This window comes from Haliotis cracherodii, unplaced genomic scaffold, assembly GCF_022045235.1.
Source record: "Haliotis cracherodii isolate W230 unplaced genomic scaffold, xgHalCrac1.p SCAF_7, whole genome shotgun sequence".
Classification (NCBI taxonomy): Eukaryota; Metazoa; Mollusca; class Gastropoda; order Lepetellida; family Haliotidae; genus Haliotis; species Haliotis cracherodii.
This window is the reverse complement of record NW_027266330.1, coordinates 13,532,458-13,555,634: the sequence shown is the minus strand read 5'-3', so window position 1 is coordinate 13,555,634 and position 23,177 is coordinate 13,532,458. Positions and strand designations below refer to the sequence as shown.

The 23,177-nt window shown below is 45.2% G+C and overlaps 1 protein-coding gene across 1 annotated transcript in view; it reads left to right on the top strand.

Annotated features, from left to right (window-relative positions):
• The window catches only part of LOC139448341 (uncharacterized), a 132,018-nt gene that overhangs the window by 95,975 nt on the left and 12,866 nt on the right, over positions 1-23,177 (top strand). Inside the window, exons 60-73 of the mRNA XM_071229885.1 lie at positions 309-426; positions 1,718-1,951; positions 3,521-3,805; positions 4,921-5,154; positions 5,911-6,272; positions 11,217-11,319; positions 15,117-15,311; positions 16,233-16,368; positions 17,147-17,304; positions 17,886-18,099; positions 19,016-19,095; positions 19,873-19,939; positions 21,035-21,235; positions 22,525-22,624. Coding sequence (XP_071085986.1) covers positions 309-426; positions 1,718-1,951; positions 3,521-3,805; positions 4,921-5,154; positions 5,911-6,272; positions 11,217-11,319; positions 15,117-15,311; positions 16,233-16,368; positions 17,147-17,304; positions 17,886-18,099; positions 19,016-19,095; positions 19,873-19,939; positions 21,035-21,235; positions 22,525-22,624 — 2,487 coding nt within the window. The remainder of the gene's footprint in view (positions 1-308; positions 427-1,717; positions 1,952-3,520; positions 3,806-4,920; positions 5,155-5,910; positions 6,273-11,216; positions 11,320-15,116; positions 15,312-16,232; positions 16,369-17,146; positions 17,305-17,885; positions 18,100-19,015; positions 19,096-19,872; positions 19,940-21,034; positions 21,236-22,524; positions 22,625-23,177) is intronic.

Sequence of the window (23,177 nt, the reverse complement as noted above, 5' to 3'; positions counted from 1 at the left end):
TGGTGTGCCTGGCAGACTTGATTATTTACTTTTAGTTGCAGTTCAGCTGTCATATCACTGATTACGTCATAAAACAACATTCATGTACACATGCTTGCATTGACTGTACTGAATATTTCAATGAATTAATTGCTGCTACAATGTTAAATTCACTCACTCTTCTGATGAATCTATATTTAGCATGTAGCCATGTTGGGATATCCCTTATATTTGCACACGATAGTAAGGATGAATGACATGCTAATGTCAGGTGTTTGTAGACAAAAGACATCAATAAAAAAATAAACATTCTGATTATCTATATCCAGGTGTGGCAATAGATTCAGCCTGTCAGATCCGAGAAGCCTCGTTCTGCGTGATGAAACAACTCAGCTCGGCCATCATGGGCAAATTCCTGCCTGTGGAGGACAAGAAGGACATGTGCAGGTATGTCCATGAATACACACTGCAATGGACTCGTGAAGATTAGAATAGGGGTAGAATAGGTCTTCAGCAACCCATGCTTGCTGTAAAAGGCACCTATGCTTGACGTAAAAGGCGACTAACAGGATCGGGTGATCAGGCTCGCTGACTTGGTTGATGCATGTCATCGATTCCGTTTGCGTGGATCGATGCTCATGATATCAATCACTATATTGTCTGGCCCAGACTCGATTATTTACAGACAGCCGTCATACAGCTGGAAAATTGCTGAGTGCCGCGTAAAACAACAAATCAAAACCAAAAAACAACTTGGCACCGATGACCTCAGCCATGGATTTGTGAAAAAAAAATTTGTGATGTTTGAATACGAGGGTTGGTCAAACAGTTCTAAGCCTGACTAACTTTCAACTATGGACCATAACAAAGTGAACTCGTCAATGTAGTACATTGTTTGAGTTGTTCGTTGTAGTTCAAGTGTAGCTGGTCTGTTGAGGCCATTTGTATATTAGTGACAGCCATTGAACGTGATAGTGGACCAAATGGACTCAGAAATGGAAAAGAACAAGTACCGAGCAGTCATTAAGTTTTGGACTTTAGAGAAGAGTACTGCCCAAGAAATTCATGATGACATGTCACAAGTATATGGGAAAAGTGCTGATAAGTGCTATTGATATGAGAAGTGTATTGAAAAGCAGGGAGATTTATGTTGAAAAATAAAATCAAAAACATTTTTTCACAATTGTTGGTTTTGTTTGTTAGGCTTAGAACATTTTGACAAGGTCCTTGTATATGATCAATTCATATGAAAATTATTCAGTCTAATGTTAATGACACAAGAATTTAGGTTCTCATTTTGTTTTCCTTTTTCGTTGAAAGCCTGCATGTTTCCAAGAAGGTCTTCATTTAAAAACAAAACATTCGACTAGCTATGGTTATAATAATATTTAGAAGAAATATGCAAACACCATGATACTGATGCCACATGAATATCTGGGTTAGAATTGTCTTCAGCATCCTAATCAGTTTCATTGACTTGGATGATGCATCCCAATTTGCATATTGGGTAGATCAAAGCTCATGATGACAGTCACTGGCTTGTCTGGTCCAGGCCTGATTTTTTTATACCGTCATATAGCTAGAATATTGCTGAGTGTGGCATTAAACAACAAACAAACGAAGACATTTCATAGTCATTTCGGGTTTCGACTGGCCATATCTACAGTGGGTCGTCGAAAAACTTTCTTGATGTATGAATAATGAGCATATATTTGAAATGACTATTATTGTCCTTCAGCCAACGTGTAAAGGCCTCCCAGTGCATTCAGGCAAGGACCAACATGTGCCCCAGCATGGTGAAGGCAGTGTTTGAGCAGACTCTGGCGGTATCGGAAGCCCTGATCGTATCCCAGGGTTCATGTGACAAGCCCCAGATGTGTATTGAGGAGCACACATTCACCTGTATCAACAAGCTGGCCGTGGTTGTTGCTCAGACTGACATCACCACAGGAACCAAGGATATCCTCTGCAAGTAGGTGTCATGGTATTGTGCTTGCTAGAGGTATGCATGTTTCTTGATATGTAGAATTATCTCCCTTGATCTCCTGATACCAAGATGGATGGACCGGTTGTAAAAAGACCCATACTTGATGTGTACTTGACTTGAATGGAGATACATACAGAACTGAGCTAAGATTGTTAGCATTCGAAATTTATGCTAGTCCGCTAGCCAGAGACTACTAAATGTTGCTGAGGGCAAGTCAAAATTTGATGATGATAGTCATTGACTATAAGCATTTGAGGGCTGCAATTCTGATCCAGTTCTCAAGGCTTAATTTGGAATTGACTGAAACTGAGAGAAAATGTAAACATAGTAAATAAAAAAGACTTGCTTCAAATTCTGAGGACAAGAGAAAGAAAGTTTACACTGGTACTCCTTACTAGTCTTAAAAAAACAACTTCCTAATTTGGTACCCTTCCTTATCGATCCACAGTAGATTTTGTAGGTGAGTGAGTGAGTTAGTGAATTCCCAGATGTATATGTGTGTAGTGGGGGTAGCCTAGTGACCTTTAAAGACGCAGGTTCAATTTCCGTACGATGTGGATGTTGCTTGTGTTCTCTGCAGGATATGACAGGAATAGCGTAGGATCCAGAAGGTCACAAGTCCGTAGTCAAATCGGTGTCATTTAGTCAGTATTAATATCATGTTCTAGTGAACATTGCGAAACTTGTAACATTCTTTTCATAGGTTGAAATTGAAATGTGCCTTAAATAAAATCTTAGCTGTCTTTTCAGAAAAAAAAACCATTCAGCTCCTAAAAATGAGGTGGAAAACCATGACTCTATCCCCAAACTCCCTTGTCAAAGAAATCATTGTCATATGTGTGCTTCATGATAACTACTCAGAGAATCTCACCTGCTTGTCCCTTGATATCAAATATATCAACATGATTCAATAAAAACTCATGTTATTATTTTTCATATTAAATGACAACAGGATGAGATTGTATTTATAATCTGTCATCATTCTTCCAACTTTTTAGCTTGTACACAGTATAAGCAGTGTTACCAGTGTAAGATGTACAGCTAACCAGCTTCAGTGGCAGAGAGATCAGTGATGTCATTCGATTGTTACATTAGGAGTGAGTTGGGTTTAACGCCGCTTTTAACAGTATTCCAGTTATATCGCGGCGTGTCAGCTTAAAGAGTGAGGAAAGCCCGAAGTGATGCAGGTCTCAGATGTTTACCACTGCAGTGAAACCCACGATCACTGGTATGGTGCTGACAAACCTAGAAACATAATCTGGAGGAACTGGGATTCGAACCCACAATCATAGGTTTCTGGCGTGCCCAAGGGACGTAACTCTGCGCAGTGAATCGCGGCGCTTTAGACGACTGGGCCACCCGTGCCCCCCATTACATTATGAGAATTAAAGACATCACAATGGTTTGCCAAGCACTGTGCAATTTCATTAATATGAGAAATCACTCCTCAGGAAATTTCGGTTAATCTCTCCAAAGCGATATCTCCTATGGAAGCCAGCTTTGGATTATACATACCTTATGTGGATAATAAAAACCTGTATGCTATTATCCCAGACAATTCCTGGAGACCAAGTCGTGTGTGGAACAGTTCAGCGCCACCTGTACAGGCGGAGCGTTGAGCCGGATCACCAGTCAGTACAACTCGATCCTCGCCCTGGTCGACGGGAAGTGTGATGACTACACAGAGCCCACTGATGAGCCAGAGACGCTGTGCCCCGACATCGCCCCAGCAGACAGGAAGTGCGAGGTCTTCACCGCCTTCAACTGCCTCCTCGGTTCCTACACCAACCTCATCAACTACAACCCCCGCAACAACCTTGAGAACAGCAAGTCATGCTTGTAAGGCTTTTTAGGTTAATGTTTTCCAGCATTTATATAAAGAATTAAAGTCAAGGAGATTTATCTAGACTGAAAGCAGTTCCTGTTGCCAATAAGGTGAGTGAGTGAGTGAGTGAGTTTAACGCCACTTTGAACAGTATTTCAGTTATATCACGGCATGTCAGCTTGATTTGGGAGTGATGCAGGTCCTAGACACTTACAGCTTGGTGAAAACCATGATCATGGATAGGGTTCTTAAACATAATCAGGGCGAATTGACATTTGAACCAACAATCAAAGAATCCTGGCTTTCCCAAGGGATGCAACTCTGCACAGCAAAATGCGCCACATTAGATGACCGGGCCGCCCATGCCCCCTTTTGTCCAATGACCCCTAGTGTTGTGTTTATGCAATTCATTCTCTATAATTTGCTGGTGGACTGGTGCAGAAAGTATGCCATGTCCATACACTCTAAGATTTGAAGACACTTCCCCTGTTGGTCATTGCTATGCCCTTAATCATACACCCCCATTTGGATCCTTTTGTCAATGTGTGTCTTTGAAGGTCTTTGTGAGAATTGCTGACCCAAATAGATCCCCAGTACTTTATACTTGTCATTCGAGTCGACCTATAAAGTTAGGGCCCCGTTCCATAACACGGTCTTTGTGCTACGTCTGTCATAAGCCTATGTTAGAGTATTGGAGTTATGAAAATCTTAGAGCTGAGGTTTCTTTGTCAAACAGGATCCTGCATTATAGCAATCACTGATGTCTCTGGTTCATACTGAACTATATATATCTCTCCGTCCACTGCTCTGCAGACAACCATCCGCTGCGTGGCGGCCAACATATAGCTGTCTTTGTTAAACATCAAACAAACAAATCGCTCACATAAAAGTGGAATGTATCTCTCCTTCCACTGCTCTGCAGTCCACCATCCATTGCGTGGCGGCCAACATTTAGCTGTCTTTGTTAAACATCAAACAAACAAATCGCTCACATAAAAGTGGAATGTATCTCTCCTTCCACTGCTCTGCAGTCCACCATCCATTGCGTGGCGGCCAACATTTAGCTGTCTTTGTTAAACATCAAACAAACAAATTGCTCACATAAAAGTGGAATGTATCTCCCTTCCAGTGCTCTGCAGTCCACGATCCGCTGCGTGGCGGCCAACATCTCTGGCTGCAAGGAGGAAGATGCAGCAGAGGTCGTCAAAAGTCTCAACAACCTTCGTGACGGCGCCAAGGAGCGCTGTATGCTGTACGACACCAGCCTTTGTGGTAACCCCCAGCCTTGCCCAGTAGGTGGCGCTGGTTGTGTCAAGACATTCAAGCAGGAGTTATCCTCCCACCCAGAGAAGGATGTCTGCGAGTGAGTGCAATGGAATACATTTGAAAGAAATAACTGAATATTTCATAAGGACAAACTGCATGGGTTGTTGCAAGGCATTATCAATTATTTCACAGGGATGCAAGTCTAATATTGTAGAATACAGTTTAAGAAAGTAGTCTCTCTTGTATACAGGCCTTTTCATGCAGAATAAGTTATCAAGGGATAACCAAGTACCTCCTGCAGGTGGAGGTCAGTCCTACTTGTATGCATTCTCTGGAATGACTGATAGAAGCCCCACTGCCATACTGTTGCAACATAGGTAACACTCTTGCTATATATAACATAGCCACACAAAGAACACTGAAGAAAAATGCATGGTTTATTTCATGATAAAACATTGTTCTATCGTGTCATTTCTGGAGATTTGAATATGCCCTTGCAACTTGATGGCGTCATATGTTGGACACTGTATGTCTAGTAGCAATGACCTCACTCACTCTGTGATCTCAGAGACCCGTGAAGATCCAGGGTAGAACAGGTCTTCAGCAACCCATGCTTGCCGTAAAAGGTGACTATGCTTGTCGTAAGAGGCGACTAACAGGATCAGGTGGTCAGGCTCACTGACTTGGTTGATGCATGTCATCATTTCCCAAGTGCGTGGATCGATGCTCATGATTATAATCACTGGATTGTTTGGTCCAGACTCGATTATTTACAGACCGCCGTCATTTAGCTGGAATATTACTGAGCGCGGCGTTAAACAACAAACCAACCAACAACCAATTGTGATTTCAGACTTATCACCACTGCACGCACATGCATCTCCGACAACACCGTCGACTGCTCCCCACAGTCGTGGGCCATCGCCGACTACAACCTGAAGAACGCCATCAAGGAGATGAAGACCCAGGTCCGCTGTGACAGCAACAGCGCCGACTCCTGCATCCTCACCTTCCAGACGCAGGCGCACAGGATCCTCACCCGCCACGAGACGACGGCTCCGACTATGTCCCTGGCAGACCAGTGCAGTGCTCTGGAGATCACAAGGATGTGTATCAATGATAAACTGGTGTCGACACCAATGGGCGGCGGCATGGACGCTATTGTCAACAGGCTGTGGAGACATCTGAATGCCAGTGTTGTAGCAGTGTGTGAAGGTGAGTTCTAGTCACATTTGTCAGGAAGCTAGTTGTATGAGTTCAAACTGTCAGCATGACACATTGAGTTTAAAATGTCTCTGCAGCTTGTATGTTACGTTAGATAACATTTTAACAAGTACACTGGATTCAAACTTGGGTAATGTGTCTTAAAGCCCCACCCTGACTATAAATAGCCCGCAAGGTGGCGGTGTTTCAGTTTCGACTGACCTTCTCTGGGTGGCTTCAAAACAAGTATTTAACCTCAAGACCTTGAAATTTTGCTATGATTTGTCTCTTTTGTTTATACCGTATTCGACGTAATAAGAGCCCCGCTCTAATAAGTGCCCACGGCGATATTTGCTAATATTTTGGCTTGTGAACAATCCCAATCAGCACCCCTTCCGATCAATGTACACAAGACTTATTTTTTTGTGTATAATACGCACTCGTGTGTTATATGCACCCTTAATTATGAGCAATTAAATCCTGGAAAAATATATTTGTCGTATATAAACATTTCAGGTTGTCAGCATAAACCATGAAATTTACAAACTTTCAACTCTGTTTTTTTTCACCAAAATAATATTCCAATAAGAGCCCCCTATTTTTAATTTTGAGAGCGCCCTGGGCGCTTATTACGTTGAATACGGTAACCGTATTCGCCGTCCATATGAAGCACTCTAGGCACTTCGAACATTGACGGGGGGTCTTGCTTATCAAAATCATTCACAACAAGCTTTTGTTAGAGATCCGGCAGTTCTAAACAAACTCAGTTCATATTCAATGAAACTAAATGTTTTTGATAATAATTATTTGTAGGGTGCAATGTACAGTAGGTAGGGCTGGGATGAGTTCAAATTTACTACCCGGGTACCCACCACCCATTTACCAGACCCTACCCGGGTACCCACCACCCATTTACCCGACCCTACTCGGGGACCCGCTGTAAGTCTCTGGAGGTTGGGAAAAGCTTGACTGAACTGAACTGTCAAAATGTATTTAGATACACTTATAAACCAATCTGGTCATGCAAACACTGAAGTTGACTGAAGTTTTATCTTTACGCAAACATATATAGTCAGAAGGAATGTGTTCATAGTCAAAAAGAAATGTGAGCATTTGTCACTTATAGTGTAACCATAGAGTTCGAGATAATTTTGGCCATGAAACAATATCCTCACATGATTAACCACTGGTCGGGAAGTCCTGTGGATACCAACTCAGTACCCACCTGACCCGAGTACCCGAGTTACCGTCCCAGCCCTAATAGCTGGTGCATTTATCAGTACCCACCTGACCCGAGTACCCGAAGTACCATCCCAGCCCAAATAGCAGGAGCATTTATCAGTACCCACCTGACCCGAGTACCCAAGTTACTGTCCCAGCCCTAATAGCTGGTGCATTTATCAGTACCCACCTGACCCGAGTACCCGAAGTACCATCCCAGCCCAAATAGCAGGAGCATTTATCAGTACCCACCTGACCCGAGTACCCGAGGTACCATCCCAGCCCAAATAGCAGGAGCATTTATCAGTACCCACCTGACCCCAGTACCCAAGTTACTGTCCCAGCCCTAATAGCAGGTGCATTTATCAGTACCCACCTGACCCCAGTACCCAAGTTACCGTCCCAGCCCTAATAGCAGGTGCATTTATCAGTACCCACCTGACCCGAGTACCCGAGTTACCGTCCCAGCCCAAATAGCAGGTGCATTTATCAGTACCCACCTGACCCGAGTACCCAAGTTACTGTCCCAGCCCTAATAGCAGGTGCATTTATCAGTACCCACCTGACCCCAGTACCCAAGTTACTGTCCCAGCCCTAATAGCAGGTGCATTTATCAGTACCCACCTGACCCCAGTACCCAAGTTACCGTCCCAGCCCTAATAGCAGGTGCATTTATCAGTACCCACCTGACCCGAGTACCCGAGTTACCGTCCCAGCCCTAATAGCAGGAGCATTTATCAGTACCCACCTGACCCGAGTACCCGAGTTACCGTCCCAGCCCTAATAGCAGGAGCATTTATCAGTACCCACCTGACCCGAGTACCCGAGTTACCGTCCCAGCCCAAATAGCAGGAGCATGTATCAGTACCCACCTGACCCGAGTACCCGAGGTACCATCCCAGCCCAAATAGCAGGAGCATTTATCAGTACCCACCTGACCCCAGTACCCAAGTTACTGTCCCAGCCCTAATAGCAGGTGCATTTATCAGTACCCACCTGACCCCAGTACCCAAGTTACCGTCCCAGCCCTAATAGCAGGTGCATTTATCAGTACCCACCTGCCCCGAGTACCCAAGTTACCGTCCCAGCCCAAATAGCAGGAGCATTTATCAGTACCCACCTGACCCGAGTACCCGAGGTACCATCCCAGCCCAAATAGCAGGTGCATGTATCAGTACCCACCTGACCCGAGTACCCGAGGTACCATCCCAGCCCAAATAGCAGGTGCATGTATCAGTACCCACCTGACCCGAGTACCCGAGTTACCGTCCCAGCCCTAATAGCAGGAGCATTTATCAGTACCCACCTCACCCGAGTACCCAAGGTACCATCCCAGCCCAAATAGCAGGTGCATGTATCAGTACCCACCTGACCCGAGTACCCGAGGTACCATCCCAGCCCAAATAGCAGGTGCATGTATCAGTACCCACCTGACCCGAGTACCCGAGGTACCATCCCAGCCCAAATAGCAGGAGCATTTATCAGTACCCACCTGACCCGAGTACCCGAGGTACCATCCCAGCCCAAATAGCAGGAGCATTTATCAGTACCCACCTGACCCGAGTACCCGAGGTACCATCCCAGCCCAAATAGCAGGAGCATTTATCAGTACCCACCTGACCCCAGTACCCAAGTTACTGTCCCAGCCCTAATAGCAGGTGCATTTATCAGTACCCACCTGACCCCAGTACCCAAGTTACCGTCCCAGCCCTAATAGCAGGTGCATTTATCAGTACCCACCTGACCCGAGTACCCAAGTTACCGTCCCAGCCCAAATAGCAGGTGCATTTATCAGTACCCACCTGACCCGAGTACCCAAGTTACTGTCCCAGCCCTAATAGCAGGTGCATTTATCAGTACCCACCTGACCCCAGTACCCAAGTTACTGTCCCAGCCCTAATAGCAGGTGCATTTATCAGTACCCACCTGACCCCAGTACCCAAGTTACCGTCCCAGCCCTAATAGCAGGTGCATTTATCAGTACCCACCTGACCCGAGTACCCGAGTTACCGTCCCAGCCCTAATAGCAGGAGCATTTATCAGTACCCACCTGACCCGAGTACCCGAGTTACCGTCCCAGCCCTAATAGCAGGAGCATTTATCAGTACCCACCTGACCCGAGTACCCGAGTTACCGTCCCAGCCCAAATAGCAGGAGCATGTATCAGTACCCACCTGACCCGAGTACCCGAGGTACCATCCCAGCCCAAATAGCAGGAGCATTTATCAGTACCCACCTGACCCCAGTACCCAAGTTACTGTCCCAGCCCTAATAGCAGGTGCATTTATCAGTACCCACCTGACCCCAGTACCCAAGTTACCGTCCCAGCCCTAATAGCAGGTGCATTTATCAGTACCCACCTGCCCCGAGTACCCAAGTTACCGTCCCAGCCCAAATAGCAGGAGCATTTATCAGTACCCACCTGACCCGAGTACCCGAGGTACCATCCCAGCCCAAATAGCAGGTGCATGTATCAGTACCCACCTGACCCGAGTACCCGAGGTACCATCCCAGCCCAAATAGCAGGTGCATGTATCAGTACCCACCTGACCCGAGTACCCGAGTTACCGTCCCAGCCCTAATAGCAGGAGCATTTATCAGTACCCACCTCACCCGAGTACCCAAGGTACCATCCCAGCCCAAATAGCAGGTGCATGTATCAGTACCCACCTGACCCGAGTACCCGAGGTACCATCCCAGCCCAAATAGCAGGTGCATGTATCAGTACCCACCTGACCCGAGTACCCGAGGTACCATCCCAGCCCAAATAGCAGGAGCATTTATCAGTACCCACCTGACCCGAGTACCCGAGGTACCATCCCAGCCCAAATAGCAGGAGCATTTATCAGTACCCACCTGACCCGAGTACCCGAGGTACCATCCCAGCCCAAATAGCAGGAGCATTTATCAGTACCCACCTGACCCCAGTACCCAAGTTACTGTCCCAGCCCTAATAGCAGGTGCATTTATCAGTACCCACCTGACCCCAGTACCCAAGTTACCGTCCCAGCCCTAATAGCAGGTGCATTTATCAGTACCCACCTGCCCCGAGTACCCAAGTTACCGTCCCAGCCCAAATAGCAGGTGCATTTATCAGTACCCACCTGACCCCAGTACCCAAGTTACTGTCCCAGCCCTAATAGCAGGTGCATTTATCAGTACCCACCTGACCCCAGTACCCAAGTTACTGTCCCAGCCCTAATAGCAGGTGCATTTATCAGTACCCACCTGACCCCAGTACCCAAGTTACCGTCCCAGCCCTAATAGCAGGTGCATTTATCAGTACCCACCTGACCCCAGTACCCAAGTTACCGTCCCAGCCCTAATAGCAGGTGCATTTATCAGTACCCACCTGACCCGAGTACCCGAGTTACCATCCCAGCCCTAAAAGCAGGTGCATGTATCAGTACCCACCTGACCCGAGTACCCGAGTTACCATCCCAGCCCTAAAAGCAGGTGCATGTATCAGTACCCACCTGACCCGAGTACCCGAGGTACCGTCCCAGCCCTAAAAGTAGGTGCAATTATCATTACCCACCTGACCCGAGTACCCAAGTTACCATCCCAGCCCTAAAAGTAGGTGCATTGATATAGATTACATCCAGATTGGTTTGTCAGAGGTTTGTGCTTAATACGGTATATGTGTTTTGTTAGAAAAAGGATGAATCAAGTAAATAAGGAAGGTCTTGAGAATACAAGTATTTGTTTACTATTGTTGTTTTTGTTTTTCTCCAGGCGCCGTCCCCACATGTCCCCTGGGAGATCGGGTGGGCATCCTCCTGAATCTGCTGGTGAAGCTTGTCACAACTCCTGCCTACACACAACAGGCCTTCTGCAGGTCCGTCCACATCGTAGTCACTAAGTAGTGCCTGTATGATATTGTGGTGGTGTGTGGTCCGTGCACAACACCCAGGCCTTCTGCAGGTCCGTCCACATCGTAGTCACTAAGTAGTGCACATATGATATTGTGGTGGAGTGTGGACCGTGTACAACACACAGGCCTTCTGCAGGTCCGTCCACATCGTAGTCACTAAGTAGTGCCTGTATGATATTGTGGTGGAGTGTGGTCCGTGTACAACACACAGGCCTTCTGCAGGTCCGTCCACATCGTAGTCACTAAGTAGTGCCTGTATGGTATTGTGGTGGTGTGTGGACCGTGTACAACACACAGGCCTTCTGCAGGTCCGTCCACATCGTAGTCACTAAGTAGTGCCTGTATGATATTGTGGTGGAGTGTGGACCGTGTACAACACACAGGCCTTCTGAAGGTCCGTCCACATCGTAGTCACTAAGTAGTGCCTGTATGATATTGTGGTGGTGTGTGGACCGTGTACAACACACAGGCCTTCTGCAGGTCCGTCCGCATCGTAGTCACTAAGTAGTGCACGTATGATATTGTGGTGGTGTGTGGACCGTGTACAACACACAGGCCTTCTGCAGGTCCGTCCACATCGTAGTCACTAAGTAGTGCCTGTATGATATTGTGGTGGTGTGTGGTCCGTGCACAACACCCAGGCCTTCTGCAGGTCCGTCCACATCGTAGTCACTAAGTAGTGCCTGTATGATATTGTGGTGGTGTGTGGACCGTGTACAACACACAGGCCTTCTGCAGGTCCGTCCACATCGTAGTCACTAAGTAGTGCCTGTATGATATTGTGGTGGAGTGTGGACCATGTACAACACACAGGCCTTCTGCAGGTCCGTCCACGTGGTAGTCACTAAGTAGTGCACATATGATATTGTGGTGGAGTGTGGACCGTGTACAACACACGGGCCTTCTGCAGGTCCGTCCACATCGTAGTCACTAAGTAGTGCCTGTATGATATTGTGGTGGTGTGTGGTCCGTGTACAACACACAGGCCTTCTGAAGGTCCGTCCACATCGTAGTCACTAAGTAGTGCCTGTATGATATTGTGGTGGTGTGTGGTCTGTGTACAACACACAGGCCTTCTGCAGGTCCGTCCACATGGTAGTCACTAAGTAGTGCACGTATGATATTGTGGTGGAGTGTGGACCATGTACAACACACAGGCCTTCTGCAGGTCCGTCCACACCGTAGTCACTAAGTAGTGCCTGTATGATATTGTGGTGGAGTGTGGACCATGTACAACACCCAGGCCTTCTGCAGGTCCGTCCACATCGTAGTCACTAAGTAGTGCCTGTATGATATTGTGGTGGAGTGTGGACCATGTACAACACCCAGGCCTTCTGCAGGTCCGTCCACATCGTAGTCACTAAGTAGTGCACATATGATATTGTGGTGGTGTGTGGTCCGTGCACAACACCCAGGCCTTCTGCAGGTCCGTCCACATCGTAGTCACTAAGTAGTGCCTGTATGGTATTGTGGTGGTGTGTGGACCGTGTACAACACCCAGGCCTTCTGCAGGTCCGTCCACATCGTAGTCACCAAGTAGTGCACGTATGATATTGTGGTGGTGTGTGGTCCGTGTACAACACCCAGGCCTTCTGCAGGTCCGTCCACATCGTAGTCACCAAGTAGTGCACGTATGATATTGTGGTGGTGTGTGGACCATGTACAACACACAGGCCTTCTGCAGGTCCATCCACATCGTAGTCACTAAGTAGTGCACGTATGATATTGTGGTGGTGTGTGGACCGTGTACAACACCCAGGCCTTCTGCAGGTCCGTCCACATCGTAGTCACTAAGTAGTGCACGTATGATATTGTGGTGGAGTGTGGTCCGTGTACAACACACAGGCCTTCTGCAGGTCCGTCCACACCGTAGTCACTAAGTAGTGCCTGTATGATATTGTGGTGGAGTGTGGACCATGTACAACACACAGGCCTTCTGCAGGTCCGTCCACATCGTAGTCACTAAGTAGTGCACATATGATATTGTGGTGGTGTGTGGTCCGTGCACAACACCCAGGCCTTCTGCAGGTCCGTCCACATCGTAGTCACCAAGTAGTGCACGTATGATATTGTGGTGGAGTGTGGACCATGTACAATACATAGGCCTCATGTCAAGTGCTACACTGACCCACACTTAAACAATTTGCTTATGGCCTCCGCAGACAAAAGCAGGGCTCGATCTAAGTTACTTGATTTGACTTGCACTAGGTGCATGTTGACATGAAAGCCAAGTTGCACAAAACAAAACCAGGTTGCATCCTGGTCACATAAATTTATCAAAAGTTGAAACATAGATGTTATAAATTAGTCTAAATAACTAAATTCTCAGATTTCTGATGTCTTAGTCACGGTTAGTCAGACAAACAGTTTAATGTTTTTTACATGCGCTCTGTGCATGTAGACATAAATATCAGGTGGCATTTTTCAATAATAAGTTGTATGGGTGCATGATTTATACAGCTAAATTGAGCCCTGAAAAGACTTTGTTTGAAATATGTCTCTGTTAATCAGTGAATGGGTACCTGGCAAGATGACTGTTAACCTCCAGCACCTCACTTGGGTTGTATACTCCCCAGGGAGCTGAGAATGAAATTCAAGTGCATTCTGATCCATTGACTGGGGTATTAATGTGGCGTTTTGAGAATGTTAGGGTGTGCTCATTATAAATATAAACATTCTTATTACTGTATGTACACTTATGATTGACACCGGACACTGTGGTAGGCTTGATTCCCAGCTTCAGCACTTTTCCTGAAGAACTATATGGCCATTAAGATTTTTAGTTCTCTCATTACAAGCTGTTATATGCCTGACATTTTGCTGAAGCTACCTTATATAGTAGACCATCTCCATTGTCTAATGGTAGAGGGTCCGAGCGGAGAGCGGAAGGTCGTGGGTTCAATCCCTGGCCCCATCATACCAAAAGACATTAAGAGATGGTACTTGTTGTTACTCTGCCATGTGCCCGTCATGAAGGGGTTAAAACAGATTGGTCTGCTCGGAGTCAGTATACTGTGTCTGAGTGGTGTATTCATGTTAAACTGCGGCATGGCATCTCAGTGGGCTAGCACTATAAATCGGCATCAGTCCGGACTAGTACAAGCAGCCACATGTGCATGCACATCACTAAATAAGTGCAGTAATTTTGGACTGTGTTAGAACCTTCACCAAAATGTTTTTCTTAATTGTAATAAAGAAGTTGTTCATCCATAAATCTTAGTACTCCAACTTGTAAATGCCTATCAAAGAAATTTTGGACATGACATAAAACACCATTTCACCTCGCCACCTCACTCTCTCACTTATCATGTCTGACTTCAGTTAACATTAGAACACAGAGATATTGCTACTACAATGAAGCCATCGTTTTTCTGACAATTCTAGGCTAGAACTGGTCCCCAACAACTTATTCTGGGCCAACTTGCTCAAAGCAATCTTAGCTCTAAGACTACTGTAAGTCTATGTTGAAGTATTGGAGTTACGATCATCTTAGCGCTAAGATCGCTTTGTGCAAGTGGGCCCTGGTTTTAAGAGGTGGCTTAATGGATCAGTCTCGGTGACCTGGCAAAAAGCATATCAATGTACCCCAATGGTATGGATCATTGCTAATCACTGGATTACTTAGTCCAAACTTGATTTACATACAGGAACATATATCATATATCTGGAACAGTAAACAACAAACAAATAACATGTTGCTATCACTTCACTCAAATCATGATTGTTCTGCAGATGTGAATGTGAAATATTTCTGACTTCAGTGAAGTTGCAGTGATGCTGAGCCGAGTGTCCACTGCTGGCCTGGACAGCTGCGGCGTGAGCGACACCCTCTCCTCCCTGGTGCTGTACTTGCAGGAGAGCTACACCGCCAAGTGCCAGACCACCATCACGTGTCAGCAGGCAACGACTGATGGAAACACCTGCCTCAATGGACTTACTGCTTCCACAACATGCCCGTGAGTTTACTGTTTATTGTCACACACGGAGACAGTCTCTGTGGTGTAGTGGATTAAGTGTCAGCCAGACCACGTCTGTGACCTAGTGATAGAGAGCCCTACCCAGAGACCGTCTCTGTGGTGTAGTGGATTAAGTGTTAGCCGGACCACCTCTGTGACCTAGTGATAGAGTGCCCTACATGGAGACTGTCTCTGTGGTGTAGTGGATTAAGTGTTAGCCAGACCATCTCTGTGACCTAGTGATAGAGAGCCCTACATGGAGACCGTCTCTGTGTTGTAGTGGATTAAGTGTTAGCCAGACCACGTCTGTGACCTGGTGATAGAGAGCCCTACATGGAGACTGTCTCTGTGGTGTAGTGGATTAAGTGTTAGCCAGACCACCTATGTGACCTAGTGATAGAGGGCCCTACATGGAGACCGTCTCTGTAGTGTAGTGGACTAAGTGTTAGCCGGACCATCTCTGTGACTTAGTGATAGAGTGCCCTACCCGGAGACCGCCTCTGTGGTGTAGTGGACTAAGTGTTAGCCGGACCACCTCTGTGACCTAGTGATAGAGAGTCCTACCCGGAGACCGTCTCTGTAGTGTAGTGGATTAAGTGTTAGCCAGACAACCAGTAATAGAGTGCCCAACATTGAAGAGTGGAGAGTGGTTCAAGATCAGATGTATCATACAAAAGACATTAAAAGATGGTATTCCTTGTTACCATCACTGGTGGGGTATCCATGTTATTTCCATGTGGTATCTCAGTGTTGTAGCACTTTTAATATGAATAAGTACAAACAGCCACAATGACAGACAGATTGGCATGACCTTGCACGCACACGCACACACACGCACACGCACACGCACACGCACACGCACACGCACACACACCTGCCAAATCATGGACACAAACTGAATCTTTCCTTGTGTGTTTCCAGTGAACTCCAGCAAGTGCAGGCGTGCCTTGGCAAGGCTATAGGACAATGTGCCAGTTCCTCTACTACATTGATGGCCACATTTGCAACCAACCTGGCCAAAATGACAACTGCATGTGAACGCTTTCCGGTCATCACAGTAAGTATTTTTTCAAACCACTGTCTCATGTATGGCTTAACCTACCAGAGGACAAGTGATGTTATCTGTATTACTACTGCAAAAAAATGATGTATTCTTCTTTAGGCTGCATTACCATCATTTACCGATGCGGTAATCAGAATAATGTATTGTCCCAAGTCTAACTTCAACCTCTGTTAAATACAAATGCAAGCAGAGGTCCATCTAGACCGGCTGAGAGGCCAATGGCGCAGTCGGGTAGCCTGGTGGTTAAAGCGTTCGCTCGTCACGCCGAAGACCCGAGTTCGATTCCCGACATCGGTACAGTGTGTGAAGCTCCTTTCTGGTGTCCCCCGCCATGATATTGCTGGAATATTGCTAAAAGCGGCGTAAAACCATACTCACTCACTCTTACTCAGAGACTGATATTCGGCCCAAAGTAAGTGGAATTGAAACATATTGGATGTTCATATAGTTATATCTAATGTTATGGCTTTGTGGAGGTATCTTGTATATCACTGATAGCAGGACCTATAAAGACGAAGAACCTTTAAGCTTAGTTTAACATTATTGCCCTGAATGTTACAATACCTCAGAATATTGGAAAATAACAAAATAATGATGTCTTTTTCCCAATTTGCCTGCCAAGGGCACTTGGTGTAGCATCCTAGTTAAATCCCTGCCAGGACTGTCTTTGAAATAAAACTTGCTTGCAAGTCACAAAATTGGTAAGTAGTAAGTTGAAGTTGTGTGTGAATGTCACTATGGAGACTGGTGTTGATGTTGACTTGTTTCCCAGCATTCCTTGAGCCCCGACAACACCATCTACCTGGCAGAAGGGGGACCCTCGGTCAAGTTGACTCTGCAGGACCTTGACTTCACAGCAGTCTTCGGGGCAAGTGGGGGTGAAGTCAGACTCAAGATCCAATTTGACATTGACGCCAGCACCGTTCCAAGGTGAGAATGTGGCACATGAGATAAATTTAGGAAACGGCAGGAACACACGTTGTGGGATAGCAGGTGGTCCCCATAAAAATGGAAGTCCTACGGTGGAGGAGCTCTATGTGTTTTCATATGTGTGCCACATCAATACATGGACCTCAACCCTGATGTTACCGGCTGTATGGATAGTTCAGACTCATGGGTTCAGTTGTCTGATCAAGATGTTTCTAGTGTTCAGCAGTATATTGCAAGTCACTCAAACAATTGATTTGAGTTGTTTTTTTAATATTTGTGTTACATTTGCCGAAATAAGCTCCTTAATAACAAGTCTGACTTCTGCATAACACAGCATACCAATTACAATAATTAATAAACTTAATTTAGCATTCACTGAAAAACTTAGTTAAATATAAATTTGGGGATAAAAATCATTTCCCGATATTTGAAGCTGTATGAGCTGTTATTTTTGTTATGATCATTTGAATGTTCAACTTGAGTGCGAGACAGTCTCTACTGAGATACTACTTTCCTAATAAAAACTTATTGTTATGTAACTTTTACACAACTAATTTGTTGCCATGGCTACTGCATTTCAGGTGCCCAGATGATGTTGAAATCCAACAAGTTGTGTCTGATAAATGTCAGATTGTCATCGATGACTCCAACAATGATGAGAAGAGCTTTGAGATATCGCCAGTGCTTGACAACCGCATTGATGGCTACCAGCAGCTCACTGCAACCGTTACCATGGAGAAATGGGCTGGAGCGACACCATCTCTCACAGCAACTCAGACGTTGGCTACGTTCAATGTAAGCAACACTATAGACCCCCTTCAATAACAATCAGGAAAAGAGGTAGTAGCTTTGTGGTTAAGGTTCTTGCTCATCACACCAAAGACCAGGTTTTATTCCAATATGGTTATTATGGTGATCATGTTTTTTAACAAACCAACTCTGTATTCACGAAAGTGAAACCCATTCTTACAAACCGCCACCGTGGTAGAATGTCTGCCTGGAGAGTGGAAGGTCTGGGGTTCAATTACTGGCCAAGACATACCAAAAGATGTGAAAAGATGGTACTTGTTGTTACCCTGTCTGGCACTCATCTTTAAGGGGCTAAAACAAGCACTGGTCGGCTTGGGGTATACTGTGTCTGAGTGGGGTATTTGTGTTAAACTGTATCGTATCTAAGAGGGCTAACACAATAAGTTGGCATTAATTCGGACCAGTACAAGCAGCTACACACACACACACACACACACAGACACACACACACAGAAACACACACTCAAACATACAGAAACACACACATAAAAACACACACACAGACACAAATATACACACAAACACACACACTCACTCACTCAAACACACACACACACACACACACACACACACACACACACACACACACACACACACACACACACACATATCTATATAAGTGCATTAATCTTGGATGTGACTTTAAAGCCGAGGGGGGTTCAGACAGATGAAACATTGAAAGTAAATTCTTCTCTACCTGCCAGTGCGTAAAATAGTTGCTAAACTTGACCTTGATGTTTCATCTTACTTGAACCTCAAGGTCAAGGTTTGTGACTATTTTATCTGTGCCCTCCAAATGTCAAAATGACAGTACAGGTTGCCAATGCAGATCTATCCTGATGTCATCATGTTGAGCGTCTGTTGATGGACTTGAAGCTGAGGTTGACGTGTGTTGTTGTAGATGATGGTGCAGGACCGTGATGTGAAGTCGGCCATCTGCTCCTCCATCAATGATCCCCACTTCAACACCTTCGACGGCAGGTCAGTATGGGATGTGGGGGATTTACTTATTTCATTGACTGCCCCGTAATCTGTGGATCTGGGTCAGACAAGGTCCTTGTTACTCTAACCAGACTGTAGTTTAAACTTGCTTAGAATTCGCAGACTCCAAAAATATAAATGCAAAAATTACAGCTGGGCTGTTTTATTCCAGAAACCAGACATAAACATGTTAAAACATCGTATCCTAATGGCATTGACTGTTGCTCATAATATCAACCACTGGTTTGTCCAAGGCATGGTTATTTACAGGCCACCACGACATAGCATGAATATTGTTGACTGCAGCATAAAACAAACGAACAGCAACTGCCATGTCTACTGACTCCTTACTTCACATGGTTGCTTGTTGAGATGGCAAACATGTTATCTGAAGTGCCGGGTCATGCTCAGCACAGTTGTCTACCTTTGCCATGCAAGGATCTGCCGGTTATGGTCAGGCTCGCTGACTTGGTTGATGCATGTCATCGACACCAATTGTCATGATTTTAATCACTGGATTGTCTGGTCCAGACTTGATTATCTACAGACCGCCGTCATATAGCTGGAATATTGCTGAGTGCGGCGAAACAAATAAACAGATTCTATATTATAATACTAATCAACTGTGCAATATGAATTTCCCTTGGGATCATAAATTCTTATTTTCCTTTATCTTATCTTATCCTGTATATATCAAGGGTATAACTGCCATATCACTCCTAAACTACATAAGGAAACATGTTACAAGTATGTTTTACAAACAATATTGTTTTTCAGGATGTTTAACTACATGGGCATTGGGACCTTCCTCATGTACGAAACCAGCAGTCCCATTAAACTACAGGTAGGGCCATGATTGAGCAGGTCTGTGCTGTAAGGATTGACTCTACATGAGACCTAATTTGGATTCGGGGTTAGAACCCGTCCCCAGCCGCCTATGCTGGTTGTACAAGGCGACTTATGGACCAGGTCGGCAGACTAGGAGACTCGGTTCATATAAACCCATGTAGATTTTGGGTTAGAACCCGTCCCCAGCAGCCTATGTTGTTTGTACGAGGTGACTTATGGACTATGTCGGGAGACTCGGTTCATATAAACCCATGTGGATTCTGGGTTAGAACCCGTCCCCAGCAGCCTATGTTGTTTGTACAAGGTGGCTATGGACTATGTCGGGAGACTCGGAGACTCGGTTCATATAAACCCATGTGGATTCTGGGTTAGAACCCGTCCCCAGCAGTCTATGTTGTTGTACGAGGTGACTTATGGACTATGTCGGCAGACTCGGTTCATAAAAACCCATGTGGATTCTGGGTTAAAACCCGTCCCCAGCAGCCTATGTTGTTTGTACAAGGTGACTTATGGACTATGCGCTCAGACTCGGAGACTGAGTATATATAAACTATATATATAAACTAGCTGCAGTAACCATATCCCTTAAAGTGAATCTGATATTGACTTGTCATTACACAGAGCTGAGGACTGTCCCATCGTGTTTCCTGATAGATTCCTGATTCGGAACATACCGCAGCCAGTTGATAACACGTTGTTGTTTCCCCCACAAAGATCATGCATTACTCACAATATCAATCACACGTTTGTCTGGTACAAAGTTTTTAGGTCGCTGTCATGTATTTGGGATGTTGCGGAGTTGCAGCATAAAACAAACAAACAAAAAGATGATAGATAATTTTGTCAAGCAAAGATTATATATACAGTAGACTATGGTTATAACGAACTCAAATCGACCACTAATTGTAGTTCATTATAACCATAGTTTGTTATAAGCATATATACAGCATATTTACAGTAAATGGACAGGACTAAAAAAACAGTTTGTTATATCCATCATTTCCTTAAAAAGTGTGTTCGTTATAAACATAGTTTTCTGTATCATGTTGTAACATGTCTAATGTTACACTGTGTCATCCGGCGCCGTCAGGTTCAGACCAAGTTCCAGATCTGCGGCAATGGTGGTAGCTGCAACTGTGCCGTTCGCATCCGCGTCGACAACGATGTCATCGAGTTTGACAGCTGCAGGACCTCCAGCGGATTCACCCCACTCAACGTCAACATCAAGAAGAGTGGGGATTTCACCAAGGCTGTGAAGATCCTGAAGTCTGCGGACTCCAAGACCTACCAGGTGAGTGGGCTTTAACTCCGCTGAACAGAAAGTCAGTTATGTCAGAATTTCAGCATGTTGGTTTAGTGTGGGAGAAGGTCTGAAGGGATGCAGGTCTTGGATGTTTACCACTTTGAGGAAACCCTTCAACACGAGTATGGTGCTAACACACCATGGATCATGGTCAGGGCAGAACTGGTTTTTGAACCCATGTCCTGGTGCAGTTGAGGGATGTGATCCAAGTAGGGACCCGTGAAGATCCGGGCTGGAATAGTTCTTCAGCAACCCATGCTTGCCCCAAAAGGTGACTATGCTTGTCATAAGAGGCTACTAACGCGATCGGGTAGTCAGACTCGCTGACTTGGTTGATGCATGTCATCATTTTGTGTGGATCGATGCTCATGATGTCAATCACTGGATTGTCTGGTCCAGACTCGATTATTTACAGACTGCCGTCATACAGCTGGAATATTGCTGAGTGTGGCATTAAACAACAAACAAACAAAATCGTTCAGCCTACTTGGATCCATGGATGCGTGCCCTCAAATGTTTAGGTACGTCAGTGTGTTGTGGGTGCGAATGTGAATCACCTGGACAATATAATACCCAGTTTGTCAGCATAATGTTTGTAGGTGATCAAAGTGATATATGTCTGCAACCTGACTCCTTCCTCCTCCTCCTCCTCCTTCTCCTCCTCCTCCTCCTGGAACTATCTGCTGTGTTAACACATAGGCATTAGGCTTATTCACGATCCCCTTTCATGTTTATATACGAGAGATTCATTTTTCCAGAACTTAATTGCCCATAATTAAGGGTGCATATAACACATGAGTGCGTATTATACGCAAATAAATAAGTCTTGTGTACATTGATCAGGGGTGCTAATTGGGATTGTTCACTAGCCAATATTTTAGCAAATATCGCTGTGGGCGCTTATTAGAGCGGGGCCCTTATTACGTCAAATACGGTATATGTATACTCCTGCTGATGAAGTACAGGATTACATTATCCTCAAGGACGATACCATGTCATCCACAGAGTGGGGTTGCTAGCCAACGTTTACCATGTGGGTCACAAACGTGATGTGCTTTATGTCACAATGCAAACATGGACACCAAGGCTTGCTCCATTGTCGGAATCAAATTGTTCCAGCCTCGGCACGGTGGATATGCTTGGTTGATACGAAGAATAGCCACCTGTTGGAACAATGTACATAACGCACCCAAGTCGTATATAATTACCTGTGTCGTCATAGTTATTTCAATATCTTTCCATGACTAGTTTACTTGACTCTTTGATGTTTATTTCAGGTTGTCATAGCAACTGGCCAGATCGTGAAAGTGCGGTCAAGCGATGGTCTCCTGAACACGTGGATCTTGGCCTCAGCCAATGATAGGGGCAACACTCGAGGTGGGTGGAGGTCTGAGGAGTTATAACCCTAAAAACACGTTTCCAGGAAGCCAGCTGATGCTGAACTCTTTGTCACTGCATGAAAATATTGAGTAATATTGTATTTTTGAAACCACCTACTGTATATGTTAGGGGCATGTTACAAAAAAAAGAGTGTCTTTTGATATCAAATATTTCAATATGAGTGATGAAATTTTAAAACTCTGAGGTTCGACTACTGTTGATATATTTGTTATCAAAAGACACTCGCATGTGATTTTACAGCAAACCAGCTTCAGTCGCAGAGAGATTAGGTATGTCATTTGACATCACAGTGGTCTTCAAAGTATTGTGTTACAAATTCCTGTAATGCTAGATGCTTGACATATGGGTGAATCCTGTGATGCTAGACATACTGGTGAATCCTGTGATGCTAGACATACTGGTGAATCCTGCAATGCTAGACAAACTGGTGAATCCTGTGATGCTAGACATACTGGTGAATCCTGCGATGCTAGACATACTGGTGAATCCTGCGATGCTAGACATACTGGTGAATCCTGTGATGCTAGAC